The sequence below is a fragment of the Corvus cornix genome, chromosome Z (assembly GCF_000738735.6).
Source record: "Corvus cornix cornix isolate S_Up_H32 chromosome Z, ASM73873v5, whole genome shotgun sequence".
Taxonomy (NCBI): Eukaryota; Metazoa; Chordata; class Aves; order Passeriformes; family Corvidae; genus Corvus; species Corvus cornix.
Genome location: NC_046357.1, coordinates 58,067,469 through 58,087,189, shown reverse-complemented (window position 1 = coordinate 58,087,189; position 19,721 = coordinate 58,067,469). Strand labels below are relative to the sequence as shown.

Here is a 19,721-nt window from a genome sequence, read left to right as displayed (position 1 = left end):
TTATTTTACTTGAAAATTACTTGAGAAATCAAGTTTTGGTTCCGGAAAACAACTGAAAAGAAAGCAGGAAGTTGTTTTTTATTTTTAAATTTCTTGTTTTCTTTGGCACCTTGTTACGATGGGCTTGACATTGTCGGAGGGCAGTGGAAAGACAAAGGTCAAATATTAAGGCATGTCACATCTTGTCTCTGTTGCTTGTGTTAACTGCTGCATTCTATTTCAGGGTTTTATGCTGCTGCCTACCACTTCAAAATTTCAAGATCTTCAGTACCTATGTTCTTATTATTCTCAGGAGTTTTTGTTTTCCCTTGCTCTTGTGTATTTTTGGGGGTGGGGCAGATGGATATGCTGTTTTTGAAAAACATAGTGGCTCCTGGTATAAGAAATTAGTCTGGTTAGTTTCTTTCTGATTTTTTTTTTGTTTGTGCTTGTTTTGATTTTTATTGGTTTTTGTGTTTTTTGGTTTGGTTTTTTTTTGTAACGGGGATAAAATGTTGTATCTCTGGCAGCTCATTCTATGGGTGGAGTTTCTGAGCCAAGATCACTTTCTTTAGCTTTATGTGCTTTCTCTTTAGTCCTGTGTATTTCTTTAAACCACCTGTTTGGTCTATAAAGATTCATAGCATAGTCCTTGGTTGCTGTCCTGCAGGGAAGTCTCTTGTGGTGAAAGATACTTCATTTGATGTAAAATAATGTGCATTGCTAAATTGATGATTGATGTCCTAGCTCTCAGGTTCTTTCTAGAATAGATACTTTCATGCCTCCCTTTTCTGTAACGGAAAAGATAGGAATAATTCTTCCAGGCATTTTGTGATGGGAAACTACTTTAAATCCTTGATTTGAACAAGACAGTGATTCTGGACTGGGTTTTCCACATCCAAGAGAGTGTCCTATATTGACGGTAATACAAAAAGTTGGAAGAAGCAAGCACATCATCTTCTGGTTTTACTTATGCTATTGGTGGACTCACAAGAAGAGTTTTATTTGTTTAGCTTAGTTTTTATTTACCAGCCTAGGATCTCTCTATTTGTTGAAAACGCTGGTTTGATTTCAAACAAATATCTTAACAATTTACCCATTATTAGTTTCAAAAAAACCCAAGACACCATCAGTCTTCATTTTGCTGATTGCAGCTCTGATTTCAAAGGTAATATGGCATGTCTTTCTGCTAAAATGATACTGTGTTTTCCTAACTGAGGACTTTTCTAAACTTGTGGTTCTACCAAAACTGAACTGCTCTTTTGCTTTTTTTTTTTTCCCTGCATAAAAATATGTGTACTATTTTTAGGGAGGTCTTGTTAATGTTATTTTCTGTAACTCATTTGCCTTTTCTGTTAGTGATAGTTATAATCACTGTTAAAAAGTTAAAAATCCTTCTCTGTGTTAGGAATTAAGTACACCATTGCATGGTACTCTGCACAGTTTATAATCTTAGCCCAAAAAGTACAGTCTGTCAACTGCCAGCAGTCTGCAGACCATACTGTTTAGTCAAAGAAACCATGCTGTGTATGGTTTTCACTTTACAAATGCAGTTTATCCATTAAAACATCGACAGTTCACCATTAGTCAAAAAGTTAGGAACTGATCAGTAATCTGTTGAAGATTCTGCTGTAGCAGATTCACCAGTAGCATTTTGACACTTTGTCAGAAGATGGTAAATACAAATGGGGAATAAAGAGATCTTCCTGTAGCTGCTGCTGCTTTTGCTTCTCTTTCTTACCAGGGATTGGAAAGAATGGACTATGTATATCTCTAGGCATTTTTGGGTAAGAGAGGATCAAGAAAGATGGCTGCTACTTTGTGGGAAGTGGAGTGGCAGGGATTTCAATTGCTTTTTGCCCTGTTTCATGCTGTGTTTCCTGCTTATTGTGAAGAGCTGTGCATAGGTCCATTTTGATCTTCATGTCCTGTTTTATAATGTGCTTGCAGAAAAAGAACAGTTCTTTGCGGGTAGTGGAACTGTCTTGTTTTGATCACTTTCTGCATCAGGGAGGGTTGTAAAATGTTCTGTTTGCCATCACTAGAACTGATAACAGAAAATACTTCATTAGCTGAAAGAAAGGGCACATTTATTTATTCTGGACCAATTTAATATCCAGGACACCCACTGAAAATAATGTAACCATGATACTCTTGATTTATACGTAGTTTTATCACCCCCCTCCTTTATTTATACATAAACATGAAAAATACATTAACCAACACGTCAAGACTTTGTGTTGCTTCATAATAGATGACTAGATATTGCAGATGCATGTTGATTATACATATTAGAAATATTTTTAATCAATATCTGAGAAGTGTAAGTAACAATAAATAAAAAAACTTCAAAAAACAGAACACGAAAACATAGTTCTTCCATGGTGTTGTATTTTTATGTCTACTTCGTTCTTACCCATCCAACTTTGTGACCAAAATTGAAATTTTTGTAAACTACCAATATGAGAATTTGAGTGTGTCAATATTTCTTGTGGATAAATTGTTGATATCCATGCTGTTCTTTCAAAATGGAGCAAAGTGTTTAATCCTTCTGTTCATTAAATGCTAATTTCTTTTATTAGTGATTAAGCCAAGACCACATATTTATTGGTGCCAAGGGATGCCAGCTGTTTAGTGCTTTGGGTCGTTTTTTTGTTATTTTATACTCTTATATTTTGCCATAAGGAGTGTAAATCACATGAGTCTGATTAGTACAGGTGTTGTTAATAGAGGCCTTACTCTTTATGTATTATATGTAGAAGTACCGTTGTTGAATAGCTACGTTTATTTTCTTCTACTTTTTTTTTACTTCTGACGAATTTTAGTTAAATGTAATGAAATTTTTTCATACCTGGCATTCCTTTTGAAAAATAGTGGTTTAGAATATAGAAGTAAAACTGAAGATGAACTAAAAGTGAGATTTTTTAAAAACGTATATTTTTGTGCTTCATAAAGTAGTTACCTATTCATAGTATGTCTGTGTGTGAATATTTCAAATTGCCCCCAACATGCGAGTGGGAATTCAAAATTTGGTATAGAGATTACAGAGTTACAGAATAGCTTGGGTTGGAAAGACCTTTAAAGATCATCTAGTCCAGCCTCCCTGGCCAGGAATGTCTTTCAGTAGGTCATGTTGCTTAAAACGCTACCCAGTATGTCTTTGAACACTTCAGTGATGGGGGGATCTGCAATCTTCTTCGGTTGCCACACCACCTTGTTGTCCACATTTCCTTATGTTCAATCTGAATCTATACTTAATCTAAATTTAAATATTTTTAAATTGAAAAGGGAACAGTTTAAAACTGTTGACCCTTCTGTTACTTGAGGCATTGGTAAATTCTGTCTTTCTTACAAGCCCTTTAGGTATTGGAAGGCTGCAATCAGGACCCTTGTATGCATTTTCCAGGCAGCACAAACCCAACTCTTGCATCCTGTTTTCACAGGAAGGGTGTTCCACACCTCTGACCAGTTTTGTGGCCCAACTATGGACCTGTGCTGATGTGGCCATGTCTTTCTCATGCTGAGGTCCATAGAGCAGGACACAGCACTCCAGGTGGGGTCTCACAGAAGCAGACTAGAGAGGGAGAATTGTCTGACCTGGTGGGCCTAGGATGCAGTTAGCTTTCTGGTCTCCAAGTGCATGCTCACGTTCAGCATTTTGTCCAGCAGTTCATGCAACTCCTTTTCCACAGGACTCCATCAACTCATCCCACAGTCTGTATTGATACTGGGCTTTGCCCAACCCAGGTGCAAGACCTTGCACTTTGCCTTGTTTCAACTTTGAGATTTGCAAGCCTGTTGTGGTGGCTGGTTGGCCTGTGGTACAGAGGACAAAGAGTTCTTGGTAAGTCCCTAGTACCAAAAGAACCTCCTCCAGTTAGGGTGACCACAAAGGCTTCTCCCAGGATGCATTGTTCTGTTATGTTAATCTACCCCAGTTCTGCTCCCTTGGTTGGCTCGTGAGCCTCTCCATCCCCTCTATACCTTATATGTCCCCTGTCCCCGGAAGTTCTCCACTCCCTGTTTCCCCCATTGGCCCTTGCCCCTCACCACTCCTCCAGAGCTTTCCCATTGGCTTCCTTGTCCTAGTCCCGCCTTTGTACCACCCCTGTGCCCTCAGCCCCCGTACTTAAAACTAGACGCTCTGCTGTTCTCGGTCTTTGCCTCTAAAACCCTTTCCAGTGTAGAAGCAATAAACTACTCCTGTGGAAATTTGTGCAAAGACCCTTCCTGCCTCTTTGCTATCAACCCATATTACTGGAGATATCCGTGCGTTTGTGCATGTACGCGTGTGTGTGTAGCCGATCCTGCTGAGCGGCTTCGCTTTGGAGATGCCTTTTAGAGATCGCTACACCTCGCGCTCCGGCACAGAAGCTGCAGAGCTCGAGAGAGCAACGGTACCTGTCAGTGTCACTCCCTCTGGATGGCATCCCTTCCTACTGGTTTAGAAACTGCACTGCTCAGCTTGGTACTGTTTATATAATGAATATGTAATTAGGAATATATTAAACAGTACTGGTCTCAGTATAAACACTTATGATTGGTTTCCATGTGGACACAGAGCTGTACACTGTAACCTTCTGGACAGGGACATCCAGCCCAATTGTTACTTTTCTTATAGTCCATCCATCAAGCCCATTAGCTCTCCAATGAAATGGCAAGAATGTTGTGGGGGACTGTATCAAAGGCTTTACAGAAGTGTAGGTAGGTGACATCCGTAGCACTTCATTTATCTGCTGATGTAATCACTCCATTTATAGGACCATTAGGTTATCAGCCATGGTTTGCTCTTGGTGAAGTATGTTGTCTGTCTCTAAGCTCTTTCTTGTCATCCATGCAACTTGTCGTAGCATTCATCATGATTTTACTGGGCACCATGGTAATGCTTACAGATTGGTGGTTCCCATGATCCTTTTTACCCTTTTTAAAAAAAGACATGAAACTCCCTTTTCTCCAGTCACCGGGGACTTTGTCCAACTGCCATAAGATAGACATGAGTGCAAAAAAATGCCTGTTACGGGAGCAACAAACCATTGCTATTGTCAGTAAAGGAAGTTGCATTTTATGTGCAGAGATGTAGTCTTTTGTAATTTTCCCAAATGCACGGAGGAAGCCTCTAGAACACACTTTAATGTCTATGTTTACCATGTAGTTACAGATTCAGCATAGAGGAGAGTGACTGACTGTAGCTGGTCTAGCTTTCCCATCTAACTATTTTGGTTTGAGAAGGAGATACGCTATTCTTGAGTGTCTTCAGATAGTCTTCTTGTGCTTTGCTGTTATTAAGAGTGCACTGTTTCAACTATTTGAAGTTTAACTTATGACTTAAAAGATATGCAAATATTCTCCTATTTGTCCACAGTTTTACAGGATTTGGAAAGTATTACAATGTCATTTCAGATGCACTTGACATAATGGACCCAAATCCCACTTGGTTAGTCATGGTAATTCAGAGTGAATATACCCAAATGTACGCATATGGTTATATTGTCTGTAAAATAAAATCATTTGTGCGTTCCTGTATTCTTGAATGCATTGAAAGTCACAAGTGCATTATGATTATATTAATTCAGAGCATTACATTTAAACAAAACTAACTCTTAAGAGCTGTGCTGAAGCTTTTAAATTATCCTGTGCTCTCAGGTAAGTGATGGAATTGTTACAGTAACTCTCAGACTTGTAGAGCTTACAGAAAGCAGTTATGTGACTTAGAAAATTCATGTCCTATCCAATTCTGTGCATCTCCCATCTAAATTACTTCTATGACTGCGGTTAGTTTTAATTGAAGTAGTTTAGAAAGTTATAGCTTGAAATGAAAGCTGGCAGAACACTTACCTTATCCTTGGTCTAGAAAGGGATTAAAAGAAAGCTTTTGATTTCTCACATTTTCTCCTTTTTGAAAAGATTTCCTGCATTCACTAAGTGCCACATCTCCAATGCTGAGTACTCACAAAAAAAGCAACTGTTGGTAGAAGGCTGTTTTAGTGAATGAAGAGAAGCAGAGCATCCTGTATGCTCCCTGAAGAGGAAGGTAATTTACTTTTTGCTATTCAGTGAGGGTGGCATTGTGTGTAATAGGTCCAGGTCTATCTAGTAAGTCCTTTCTACCAGTGAATGGATGTTTATTTTTGTCCCTGCCTCCTGTGATGTTACTGATTTGCCTTTGGTGATGTTAATTCTCTGACTATGCCATCATCAGGAGATACTTTGGATTTCTTGTCCATTGATGCCACAATAAGTTGATTATTTATGTCAATTAAGAATATGTAATAAAATTACTCAGTTAAGTGCATTGCTGTCTTTTTGTTACACTGATGGACAAATCTGAGAGTATGATGATTAAGTTGTGTAATGACAGCATCTTTTAGTATAAGTTGGGTGGTATTTTTGGTTAGACCACTTCTAGGGCATTGACATCGTAACAGTGACAACACTATATTATTTTTATGGTACCTGTTTGTGTTCAACAGAGGAATGAGTAAGAGTTCTGTTTCTAAAGGAGTGTGTGTGTATGTATGTTTACACACAAGTGTAAGTAAAGTGGTATACTACATTTTTCCTTTTTTAAATCAAATGTATACTTGTTGCCAGAACTCCCAATAGAGACAAAGTAACAGGAATTTCTTTGAATAGAAAATTATGCTTGGAATATACATGAAACTTTTTCTTTTTTACTATAATACATGTTGACTGTATATCACTTATGCTGCAACATTAAGGAATTGAGGGGATGGGGGAAAGTACTCTTGTTTGCTGATGACATCTGTTAAAAAAAGCAGTCAGTCTGGTTGAGTCACCTACATCCCTCTTCCAAATTTCTACATGGTAATTAAATGTTAACAGTGCAATACTGTGTGTGACTTCTGTGAACTTGAAAAATAACAGTATTATTTTAAGAGCCTGGTGTGTCTAAGGTTCTAAGTTTTCTTGTGAGTTACCAATCCATCTTCTGGTGACTTTGTAGGTGTTTGAAAAGCACAGCACCTCAAAGATAGATTCTCTAAAAAGTAAGAATATTTTTTGTTGTGACCACTCAGCAGGACTGGGTTGTAAAGAGGATACCACTTATTTAGGAATGTAATATGTGACTGGAAAACACAAAGAAACACTGGCACAGCAGGGTCAAGAAGGTCTGAACTGACAGTGTGCAGCAGTGTAAGTTTAAAAGTTTCTTGTGAGACATCAAGAGAGAAGCAAGTCTGTCACTTGCATGTGAAGTGTATAAGTCAGCTTGATGAAAGGCTTAGCTGTTTAGTTGGAAGTGTACTAACCTATCCCAGAAGTTAGGGGATCCCAAAACAATCCATAGTAAAAATTTTCTTGGAGGGCTTTCAGTGCTTATACCAGCCAAGTTATCTTGTGCATTCCCCCCTCACACCCCATGCTACATAGTATTTTGATTCCCGTACAAATTTTTCCAACCTGACAATCATGTGTTTTGAAATACTCAATTCATAACACAGAAAATTTTTAGTATGTAATTATTACAGAGTTCTTACTGAAAATTAACAGTAAACCAATAGCTCCCTCTGTCCTCCCAACTGTTTTATTTTCCCACTTGGGGATATAGACTGATTAAAGAACTAAAATAAGAGTTTGTGTCCTTTATTTTTGTAGAGATGATTGGAGAGGTGGGGGTGGAGAAGAGGTTGTTTGGATTGACTTTGAAGAGGTTGGGGTTTGTGTTTTGTCATTTTTCTGCCCTGGGGGTATTCTCTCCCAGATTTGAGAAGATGACTAATAATAAGTGAATAATAAACTGTAATGCTGCAAAGATTTAAGATATGATAGGAACACTTAACAGTAGTTAATATGCTTAGAAATTAATAGAGTGAAACATCAAAAGAGTACTGATTTCAAATTGCAGGTAACTGAGATGCTTGATGTACGAATTTATGTTGAAGAGGGGAAGTTTTTCAGTTTATCCTTGTTCTCAACACAGTGCATGATATACATCTAAACAAAAAACTAAACTTACTTGTAAATTTAATACCCAAACTGTTATGAATCTATAGTTTCTGTGAGATAAAAAAAGAAAAAAGATACTGCCTATGCTTTTGATACTTGTTTCACTGCTAGTTTATAAGTTTTACTTTAGCAATTCAGTATCATTACTTTAAAAAAAAGATGCCAGCTAATTCTCCTTGATAAAGCAGTATAAAAATATTCAAAAGATTCTATGGTTTTAAGTTTCCATTAGACAGCTGCAGTATTGATACAGTTTTAGGTACTTTTGATATCAAATAGCCAGTGAAATATTTATGCTTGGAGTTCCCTTCCAAAAGGAAGATAAAATGTTTTAAATAAGGATATTTGTCTTTCCCTGTTTGTAAGTCAGAGGCATTCTTCGTTTTGTCATTTCTGCTGATGTTTTATAAATTCACAGGTCCACTTGGAAACAAATACTCATGCTGTAGGTAGTTATACCATATAGCGCTTGTTAATGGCTTATCTTTTGTCGGTGCTTCTGAGCTTGCTGTGTAGAAATCAGTAAGAAAAAAATCCAGCTTATTTTGCAAAGAACACTTTCAAAGCTTAAGGTAGTCTGCATTTCTGTTTGTCTTTCGGTATGATGAACTACAGTCACTTTCACTGTAGGCTGAGGGGAAAAAGGTCACTTTTCAGGGAATACACAATGTCCTGTCTTTTCTTTTTTCAGAGTATTTTAGCTCTGGCATGCAAACTTGATTGCAGGGTGAGCATCTTTATCTGACATTAGAAATGTTGTAAGTAATGAGTAATTTTTGTGAGCATCTTTATCTGACATTAGAAATGTTGTAAGTAATGAGTAATTTTTGCTAGCTTTCAAATGACATCTGTATTTTGACTCTATATAAGATCTCAGCTGTTCAAGGTATACTCTTGCTGACCTCTTGAGCTGTTAACGTGCACTTGAGTAGGCTGAATGTTCTTCGGGTGAGCTGAAGATTGATACATCCCAGGCCTTGACAGCTGCAGTGTTTTTCTGTGCCAACTTCAGTCTGTCTAAGCAGTCTTTTTTCCATAGAAATTGTTTGGCTCCCAGGGCCATTCAGGGAAGAGCTTTACCAAGTCCATGAATTCTGCCAAGAGCTTAAAAAGACTTTTCGTCTTTAAACTGTAATAATTTTTAACTAATACTCATTCCATTATACAAAATGCTTAATTAATCATATTACTTAGATTTAAATGAAATAACTATTAAAATGTTAGGCATGTTAAAGGTAAGAAAGTCACATATGATGACTCAAAATTCCTTGACTAATTTCTTAGTAATATTCTGTTGTCATAATGAAAATTTTTGTACATTTCTGTGTAAACTTTTTTTTTGTGAAGTAAAGTTTTCTTATTTTTAACTGCAGATGAAGTTGTGGTTTTTTGTCTTTTAAGTTGGGTTTTTTTCTTTACTGGTTGGTAACATATTTTTAAAGATGCATTTATGTCCTTACTCTTTTGGCAGAAGCACACTTAGGCGGGGCATTTGGAGAAGTTCAAGTACATATTGAGTACCTAGTGAAAGGCATATGATGATTTAATTTGGGATATCTGTTGATAGAATTGCAGCATTGCTTTATAGTTCTGTGTATGCTCATTCATAATTTCCTGTAGTAACTTTAAATACCAGTTTGTCATCATCAAAAATAAACAACATATATTGAAATATCATTGTTTTGCGATTTTGGAAATTCCAGATACTTTTCACTTACTTCCAAAGGATTTGTGAAGGCTATCGTTTGTATTTTGTGGTTATGGTTGTTGTTATTTATTTATTATTTAATGGACACCTCTTAGCCTGTTCTGTGTAGCTGTTTCTTTGAAGTTTGTTCAGTGCCCATTCAATACTCCTTATTGCAAGGAAGACTTTTTATTTTACAGTTAGGATGAGGTTTTTTTGTGTTGTTTCATCTGCTGTTCTTTTAGCACAGACAGAAGTGTTACAGAACTTAATTATGTAAGGAGTGGCAATTTCACTGACATGAGTACAATTTGTGGCTGACTACTCTTCTTTGGACAACTTTTAAAGTAGTCTGTGGAATAGTTACAGGTATTTAGAGGTTAAATCAAAGTGCTTATTTAGTTAAAAGAGGTAGTTTGTACCTGAGTGTTTGTGTTTTATTAGGAATGTTCTTTGAAACTTCATCTTTTGTGTTAATATTATCAAAGGGAGATTTTGCAAAGTTTAGGTAGAAACTCAGTTGTCAGAGGCTCAATACGTGCTGTATACTCATCAAAAACTATAGGAAGGATGTGAATACTTCCCTCTTATTGTACATATATGTACTATGTATTTGTTCATTAGGAGCAATTAAATACCTATTAAAGTGGTTTTCCAATTTTTTTGGCTTTGCTTTTTGTAATGGAGGAAAGCTGTGCTAAGAAGTATGTGTCTGAAAGTTATGTGCTGTTCCGTGTTCTTGGAGTGGCTCAAGCTGTTTCCCAGCTGGGACTGGAAATGTATAGGAATCTGCATGGTAGGACAAAAAGCAGACACACCTGCTGGTAGGGAGTCTCCCGGTGTTTGATAGTGCTTCTTAGAGTCATACAGAAGCCCAAGGGTCTCAGCTCTTCTGATATATAAAAAAATAAGCTGAAAACCCAACAGCTACTTCTGTGGTTTTTGTATTCAGGACAGTAAAGGGGAAAGTTAAGGAAGCATGATTATAAGCAGATCCAAGTCTTTAAACAGGCAAGCAAAACTAATGAAACATAGCCATGAGGTTATCAATCAGCATAAGAAACTTTTGACTATTTGCTTGACTCAAGATTTCTGAGTGTTTTCAGGTGGAATACTATTAGGTATTTCTTTGTTCTATTGGGTCTCCTTACTGCTGTAATGATTTCATGGTCCTTAGACTAATTTGTTAGTGATTTTTGGTAGTTTAGTATAAAATACACAGTGAATTCTGTCTTAAATATATAAAAATGCTCAAACACTGTTTTCATGTCATTTCTGCTGTCTGTATTTCTGATCAGATGAGAAATTTGAATTAAAATTATTTTAAACTTGGACTAGATACCGGGTTTATTCCTGTTACTATGATTCAAGGATTTCCTTATACTGAAAGGCAGCAAGGCTGGTGAAGAAGGGTGTAGAACACAGGTTCTGTGAGGAGCAGCTGAGGGAGCTGTTTTAGTCTGGAGAAAAGGAGACTGAGGGGAGACCTTGTATCACTCTACGACTGCCTGAAAGGAGTCTGTAGCCAGGTGGGGGTCAGTCTCTTGTCCCAAGCAACCACTGACGGAGTGAGAGGACACAGCTTTAAGCTGTGCCAGGGGATGTTTTGGTTGGACATTAGGAAAAAGTTCTTCTCTGAAAGTGTGGTTGGGCACCGGAATGGTCTTCCCAAGGACGTGATGGAGTCACTGTCCCTGGAGGTGTTTAAAAAAAGACTGGATCTGGCACTCAGTGCTATGGTTGATACGGTGGTGTCAGGTCATAGGTTGGACTCAATGATCTCAGAGATTGTTTCCAACCTGATTGGTTCTGTGAAAGTAGTGTCATATAGGCTGTAAGAATACTGATTTTATGTCCTTCAAAATAATTAAAAAGAAATCACATTTTCTTTGCAATTGTTTAGTGAGGTTTAGTCTGGCTTTGTGGCTTGTTTTCTGTGTGTTCGTTTTGTTTGTTTGTTTTCCCCCCTGACTTGCCAGCCATAAACACAAGATTGTTTTAGATGTTAAAATTATTCTGAATCTGGCTTCTGTGTAGATCCTAATGCTTTTTGGAAGGCTGCAGCAGTTCTTCCAAATCTGAAAAACATTTTTATTTTTTCATTCTGTTTCTGCTTGAGAAGAAGCAGTAGGCCATGCCTGGTTCACAGTCTGCACACATTGTAGCTCTTCAGGTGGCCTTGCAAGGCATTTTCAGGAGATGGTGCCTTTTATTTTGAGGACATGAAACAAGTGCACACTTTTTATGGTCTTTCCCACTGGTACATAAAAATTCAGTGTACTAAGTGCGTAAGGTGACAGCACGAAATGAGAGGTTGTCCTTTTTTTTTTACTTAGTGACTCAATTAATATGGTGCTTAGTGTTTAAACTTAATTCTGAGCTGAAAGTTAAACTATTTTTAGCACTTGTATTGAACAAAGACTTGGATACTGATGCAAAGTCATTTGAGGTATTAATTATATGGTGTATAGTTTAGGTTTTGTGTTACCTTTCTTCAAAAATTGAAAGTGGTCGTGCACCTTAGTGCACCATAGTTATTGTTTAGTTAACTAACAGTTACTAATGGTAACTAATACTGATAGTAACTGTTAGTTACTGTTTGTTTGCATACAGCAGGTTCACTTGGTTTTGAAGAGTCCTTACACTAGTAACCCAATTTGGATAGAGGAGGACTGTGGTATTTTCAAGTGTTTTAAAAACATCTTGTTCCTCTTTTCTTTCTGTACGAAGATTTTAGTTAATTGTTTGATTTTGTTTGAAATTCAAGAAACAGTCAGCATTTTAAAAGCTGTTCACAGCCCGTGAAAGACAGCTGAAATTTTTCTGCTTTTAAGAAAGATGAATTCTTTCTGGTGTAGTGCATTTTGCATAAGCTGATAATGGTCTTGAATTGCAAGATCTTTTTGGCAATTTAGTTTTTAACATCTAGAGTTGACATTAGAAAGAATTTCTTGTCGGGTGTTGGAACAGGCTACCCAGGAAAGTGGAGGAGTTATCATCCCTGGTGATACTTAAAAGACATGTAGATATGACATTAGGGATTAGTGGTGGATTTGGCAATGTTAGGTTACTGGCTGGATGCATTGACTAAAATGTCTTTTCTAGTCTAAATGATCCTGTTTCCAAAAAACTAGTAGACATAGCTGCACTCTCATTATTTTTGCCTGTTGAATAGGCCTAGCTGCCAATATGATGGGTTTGGCTTATTAGTTCCTAATTTTATGTTAGACTGTTTGAGTAGGTTTCATCCTAGTCTGGACAATGGTTTATGTACATATATTTTCTTATTGGTCTTCATCTTTTGCTGGATTTTATTTTTCTTCCCTAACATTTTTATATAATTAATACATGGGTTTGGATTGTAAAATAACTAATATTGGTGCTTCCAGTAATAAAATCATATTGGAATAGGAAGACACCAATGAAAAATAACTTATGGGTGGTAAAAACACAAATGTGGGAAAGCTTTTAGCTGACATCTAGTTTTCACAAACTTTATGAAGTCTGTTTGTATTTCTTGCTCTCACTTGAGGTTTTTGTTCAGAAACTTCTGCATACATATGTATGCAGGTTAGATGAGTGTGTATTACAAGACTGTTTTACTGCATATTTTAAAATAAAGAGCTGCATGTGGTAAAGCTTAATGTTGAAGCATGTATTCCAGACTTAGTATTTAATAGAAGTTGTGTCAATAACAGTAATAGATATAGCAAAAGGCAGCTTGTTTGAATAATATACTTTCTGCTGCCATATGTTGCATTGCATACTATTTTAATGTTGATTGTAGGTGTTTGTTTTACTTCAAAATTCTGTACGGTTAAAACTTTATTTATTCAAGAGACCTGTTTGCTGTGTTTTTGTCATTCATGGAACGGTGAGTAACTTGCAGGGAATTCTCACTAGAATAGGGTTTTTTTGATAATTGTCTTTTGAATATGCTCAGTATAACTTTTTTTTGTCTGTAAAAGGCATTATATATGTAATGTGTTTTTGTCTTTTTTTTTTTTCCTATTTCTAAGGCTGATAAATAATTTGTGTGGTCTCTTTGGAAACATCTCCAAGTGTCAAAACCAGATCTTACTCGAGCTGTCAGCTTGGTTGTGGAAAGGTGAGTTTGAAGATTTAACATGCTACTAAAACCAAAAAGCAACCAACCTCCCCCGCTGATACCATATTCTTTATCTTTCTAATTGAGAACTATGTAGAATTCTAAAAATGTGTTGAAAAAGTTTAATAGTTAAATTTTGTGAAGAGTGCCTAGAATACAAGTTCTACTTTTTTTGTGCTAGTTGAAGCTTGCTTTAAAATCTGTTCTCACTGAGATTGCTGTACTGCCGTTGAATACATTTTTAAAATTATAAATGTACTGCAATATTTTGTTTTCCTGTTGGAAGAGCAGGAGGAGGTAAATGACTGGTAATTTTCCAGTGTCATAAGCTGTTGGATTACAGTTACATATGTAAGTTATGTTTATCTGAATTCTTAAGGAAGTGAAAAGTTAGGAATTGGTAATAGAAGAGATAACTATCATAGGATCATAGAATATGCTGAGTTGGAAGAGGTCAGGATCATTGAGTCCAACTCCTGGCCCTGCTCAGGACACTCCAAGAGTCACACCAGGTACCCGAAAGCATTGTACAATTGCATCTTGGACTCTCTCAGGCTGGTGCTGTGAACACTTCCCTGGGGAGCCTGTTCCAGTGCCCAGCCACACTTTGGGGGAAGAACTTTTACCTGACTGTAGGAGCTTCCTTCTCTGTTAACACAGACAAGCAGGATCTTACTTCTGCAGCTTATTTCTCTGAGGATAGTAACGGTGATGATTTCTTCATGATACTAACTGTTATCTGGTTCCTATAAATGTTAGTTAATTATCACAGTATGCAGTTGATTGTTTTGTAATGCTAATACTTACGAATTCAGAATTTTTGTAGGCCAAACATAAGGAGAATGTGAATGAATTGGCTGTCAGAATTGAAACACTTGATTATCTTAGGGTGCCATGAGTTCCTCTTTTGAAATGAAAAATTGGGTTTTTTTAAAAAGAAAAAAAAGGGATTTTAACTTTTTTAAGTGGCATGCCATTTTTACTTGAAGCTTTTTATAGATTCATGAGGGGTCCTGGCTCCTTTGAGTTTCCATTCAGTGCTTTGATCTTAGAATGCATGTTTCGTTGTTCACATCTTTCCTTTCTGGACTTCATCTGTACGTGTTCTTTCACTTGTGAAAATATAGCATTAATTTCTTTAGCTGGGAGTGCATTTCACAGAATCATGGTATTGTTACAGCTAGAAGGGACCTCTGGAGATCTAGTATAGCCCCTCTGCCAAGGCAGGGTCACCTAGAGCAGGTTTTACAGGTTACGTGTCCGGGTGGGTTTTGAGTGTCTCCAGAGAGGGAGAATCCACAACCTCTCCAGGCAGCCTGTTCCAGTGCTCTGCCACCTTCAATGCAAAGAAGTTCCGCTTCATGTTGAGGTGGAACTTTTTGTGCTTTACTTCATGGCCACCGCTCCTCATCCTGGTGCTGGGCACCACTGAAAAGAGTCTGGCCCCATCCTCCTGACACCCACCTTTGAGATATTTGTATGTATCGATGAGATCCCCTCTCAGTCACTATTTGCTATAGTGTTGTCCCATGTTCTGCCTAGTATAAAGCAATGAAAATTTTTGTCCAAGAATACAGTGTGATAAGGGAACCAGAGCTGATATTCTAAAGGATTCATATCTAGAGGAAGACAGTGATGGTGTGAGGACATGCATCTTGTTTTAAGACAGCTGTTATTGGGGAGTTCACATATGGTCACCAATGGTATCGAGTAACTGCTGGCTTTGTACTGGGACACTTAACTGCAGGGAGTAGTAGCTTGGCTGTTGAGACAGTATACTATTTTTACTACTGTTTGTATGTTTGATTTGGGAAATAATTTTCATATATGATGGAGACTGATGCACAGATTTATAGCATCCTTCATGTATGTTGAAATGCAAAATCATAATGGTTTGTTTCCTAATGAGATTTGGTTATGTTTCCGTGAGGACAGTGGTGGTAGAATTGATCTTCCTTCATAAAACATTAAAAAAAAATGAGAGGACTGCTTAAAATATATAAATACAGTATTTAATATGTGTAAACATACATTACATGTATGTAAGCACAATTATATTGAAAATATTAAAAAACTTTATTGTCCTAACCACATTTTATAGATAGCTGAACAATGTGGAAAACTGTAGTTCTTTTACCTGAAGCTTAAGAAGGCAGAAGGTGTTCAGGCTTACTAACATTCTTTATTAATGTTGCATATAAAAATAATCGGGATGAATGGAAGCATAGACATGTTGGAAAGTATACATTTAAATAATGTTCAATAAATTAATTATTTGGAGTTCTTGAATTGTATGCCTATATAAGATACAGTTTCTCTTCTTTGTTTTTTATTCTTCATGTCTAGGAATATTTTTGTGATAGTTGTCTCTTGCTTTAAATTATTTTATGCTTTATTTGGAACAGAAATTAGTAATTTTGTGTATTATCCTGATTGTTACAATGAATATGGCATTCTTATATACCACCTTGATGCACACTAGCAAGATAATAAGCTGAAATTTTTTTGTATGTGTTTTGTATAGAGTGCATAGAGTGTATAGAGGCACTGGTGACTGGTGTGTGAAACCCTGCCCAACATACTTCTGTTAACATGCTTCTCTAGTTTTTTTATGTCCTCTATTCTTTTAGAATTACGCTAATGGTTTAGAACCTTTTTGAACTCAGGGCTATACATTTATATTACAGCTTTTCCATGTGTCTCTGAATTACGGAATTAAGAAAGAAGAAATTGCTTCCACAGCTTCTTTTTAGGTGTTATCATTACTCCTGAAAATCCTGGAATAGGTTTGGATAAAACCCATTCAGTATATAGGAGTTTTATTAATCACAACTTTGAACTTTGGGGTTGCTTTGATTTGACAGATGTACCAATAGTGTGTATTTTTCTCTTTAATTGATGTAGCTTCATCTCTTTTTCCTGAGAATGGTCTAATTGCTGCTTTGGAAATAGTTTCTAGCCCAGCTTTACCTGTGAACCTTCTGCACAACCAAATTACAGCCCCATGTATTCTATCCTAACTTTTCCTGGTTTTACTTTCTATAATGATTTCCTAAGTAGCTTCAGTTTCATGACTGTACCTCTTCACACTCTCATCCTTTCAGAAAAGTTTTTGTCTTATTCCCTACCTTGTAGGAGTAAATAATACTTTTTTATGATAGTATCAGTTTATCTTAGTTCCAGTACATTGATTAGCTTTACAGGGAATCTGTTATCTAGCACGGTTGCTGTACAGAAGATTACAGGACAACAGATTTTCTGGCTTTGTTAATCTGGGAAAAATACGTGGGTTTAAAGAGTATAAAAGAGTGGGATGATCAAATAACTGTTATAATTAAAATGATTCCTGAAGCATGTCACTTGGGAGGATCTCTGCTGCTTGCAGTATTTTTTTCTATACTATACACAGTTGTATCAGATGAGCTGGAAATTGAGAATTTACACTAAAATCTGATAAAAGCCATTTAAGTCTTACAGAATTTATTTTTCCTTCTCACCTGTATTAGGAACAACAGAGACCCAGTCATATTCAAGTTCATAACTTTTTCTGTCTTGCTTGTGCTGATTATGAGATTTTGAGATAGAGACAAACAGAATGGAATGGATTAAAACCTTTTTTTTTGCTTCTTGTGACATGGGTACCATCAATGTTTACATAGCTTCATTTTTCCAGTATGTTCTTTCCACCAAAAATTCCATAACCAAGAAACGGTTGAGTCCCCACCAAATCTTTGTTAGAGACGGCCCGAGATCATAAGCTGGATATGTAATGGAAGCAGACAGAATCTATGAAAGCATAGGCATGTGTATCCTAGATCATATATATATACATAAAGAAACAAACAGTATTGTCCAGTGCATTTCATTCATTAAACTGATGAAAGAGACAGCTAGGCTTTCTTCATGAGATTACAGTGACAAGAATAAAAAGATGCAGGACAAAATTTTCACTTAGAACATTACAACTTAAACTACAGATGTGTGATGAAGAAAAGAAAATACGTATTAGGAGCGGGCAGTACTAGTTTTACAGTAAAGTAATTTATATTTATGGCATTAGACAATTCCTTATATTATCTTTTTCTGAACAAACCAGGAAAATGTAAAAGACATAATTTGGGGGATGTAGGGGGAAATTACTAGTACCTTGCCATTACTTGTCTGTTATTTTCAAATGCTTTCATGGTCCCAAAATAGAAGTTCTCCTGCCCTAAAATAGTAAAAATGCAACTTGTACTTTTTTATGGCTATGCTGCTGATTCCTGTAATACACCAATGATATTATACTTTTCAGCAGTCTTTGCAGTTCTTGCTGGATAACTGTAACTATATTCCCAATTTAATATTCAGATAGAAACAAAAAATTATCTTTACTGTGCAAATGAGAAATGCCTTTGGGATATGTAAAAGCCTCCAGGTATTTTCAAACAAGCCATTGTAAAACTACTACTCATGTTAGTATACTTTCCAGCTACTTTAAATACTATTGATCTCAGTATTATGTAAAGAATATGCTATTTCTAGTTTGCTGCCTTTTGAAAGATTTTTTTTTATGATTTAAAAAAAAAGGTGCTAGAAAATAGCTCTTATTAGGTAAATGCATGTGTAAACTGAAGTGGAGTTGGGGTTCAGATGAGAGTATGAAATGTTTTGAAGTATTTTTGCAGACTTCAGAGCTCTGCTTTAAGACTCTTCCTTCTATAGTACATGAAATCTTGACAAGTCAACAGACTTAATTTTCCTCTAGGGCTTCTAGCTGACTCCTTTCCTTTCTTCTGGAAGGGGGATGTAGCAGGATCCATTAATGATCAAACTGTGGCAATGATATAAGACTTGGTAGATGTACATGGGGATTTTATTATGCTAGGTAATACATTTGGCAAGCCTGCCTTACGTGGAGGTTTTTCCGCATCTAAATTTCAAGTGTGCTTTGTATGGCAGGTCTTAACAAAGGGAAAGAATGGATTTATCATTTCAGGCCACTCTTAAGAAACAGTGGCAACCTCAATGTTACTGCCAATGTTTTTTTGTTCTTCTTGCTGAGGAGTTACATCTGTCTAAAGGTGAACAGATGGACAAAAATATGGCCGAAAAGCAAGAGATCAAAAATAAGCAAAGAATTTTTGGAAAGGTAATTACAGGAGCTTACGCTGTGGTTTGCAGCATCCTGTGAATAGCAAATTGTGGAAGAAACATAAACAGGTTGACATAGATTCTTCAGTGACTGAAGATACGCAGATGTACTGAAAATGGCAAGTACATTTAATGTAAAAGAATAAGTGAATGTGCTGTATGAATGAATGCTGTAGATCGCCTACGTTAATTGAAAAAACTAAAAATCTGTATCTCACATCTTTTGAAGGGATGGTAAACATTGTGCAGAAGCTTACTTAAAACACCCTTTTACAAATTAACAGGAAACACCATCACAGCAGGACAATGATGTAAACAAGATGTAAGTCATTACCGTTTTGTCACTCTGAATTTAAAATACAATGGACTGCCCAGTTACTATCACTCAATACAGTGGATAGAATAATACAACGTAAGAGTACAACCTTTCTGGCTAAGGTCAAATAATTGTGATTTTCTACAGTTAATGAAACTTTAATACCCTCTTTCATTAAAAATTCTCAGAACGTTGAACATAAGTCAACATTCCATGGAGAAGAAGGTATTATGCAGTTTGCATGTGTGCATATCTGCATATCGGAGCACAAAATATTGACATGATAATTGCAGTCAAGCCTGATTGAACAGTGGCCTCTGGGAATTCAGCTGGTGTTGTACCAACTGGATGGCTGCTCAGGACACAGTTTGAAATGCAAGGTGCAAGTTAGCACTTTATTCAGCACAGGCAGGCATCATTTAAAAATCCTTGGAGGAAACCCTGGTGATGTGCAGATGTTAAAGCAGTCTGTTCTGAAGTGCTGATATTTTGAACACTGTAAAAGACTTGCGTATTTTAGATGAAAAATG

General features: G+C 36.5%; 1 protein-coding gene across 1 annotated transcript in view; it reads left to right on the top strand.

Moving 5' to 3' along the window:
* Window positions 1–19,721, top strand: part of CNTLN (centlein) — a 198,954-nt gene that overhangs the window by 4,150 nt on the left and 175,083 nt on the right. Inside the window, 2 exon segments of the mRNA XM_039567578.1 lie at window positions 4,281–4,376; window positions 13,654–13,742. Of these exon segments, the coding sequence (XP_039423512.1) occupies window positions 4,281–4,376; window positions 13,654–13,742 (185 nt within the window).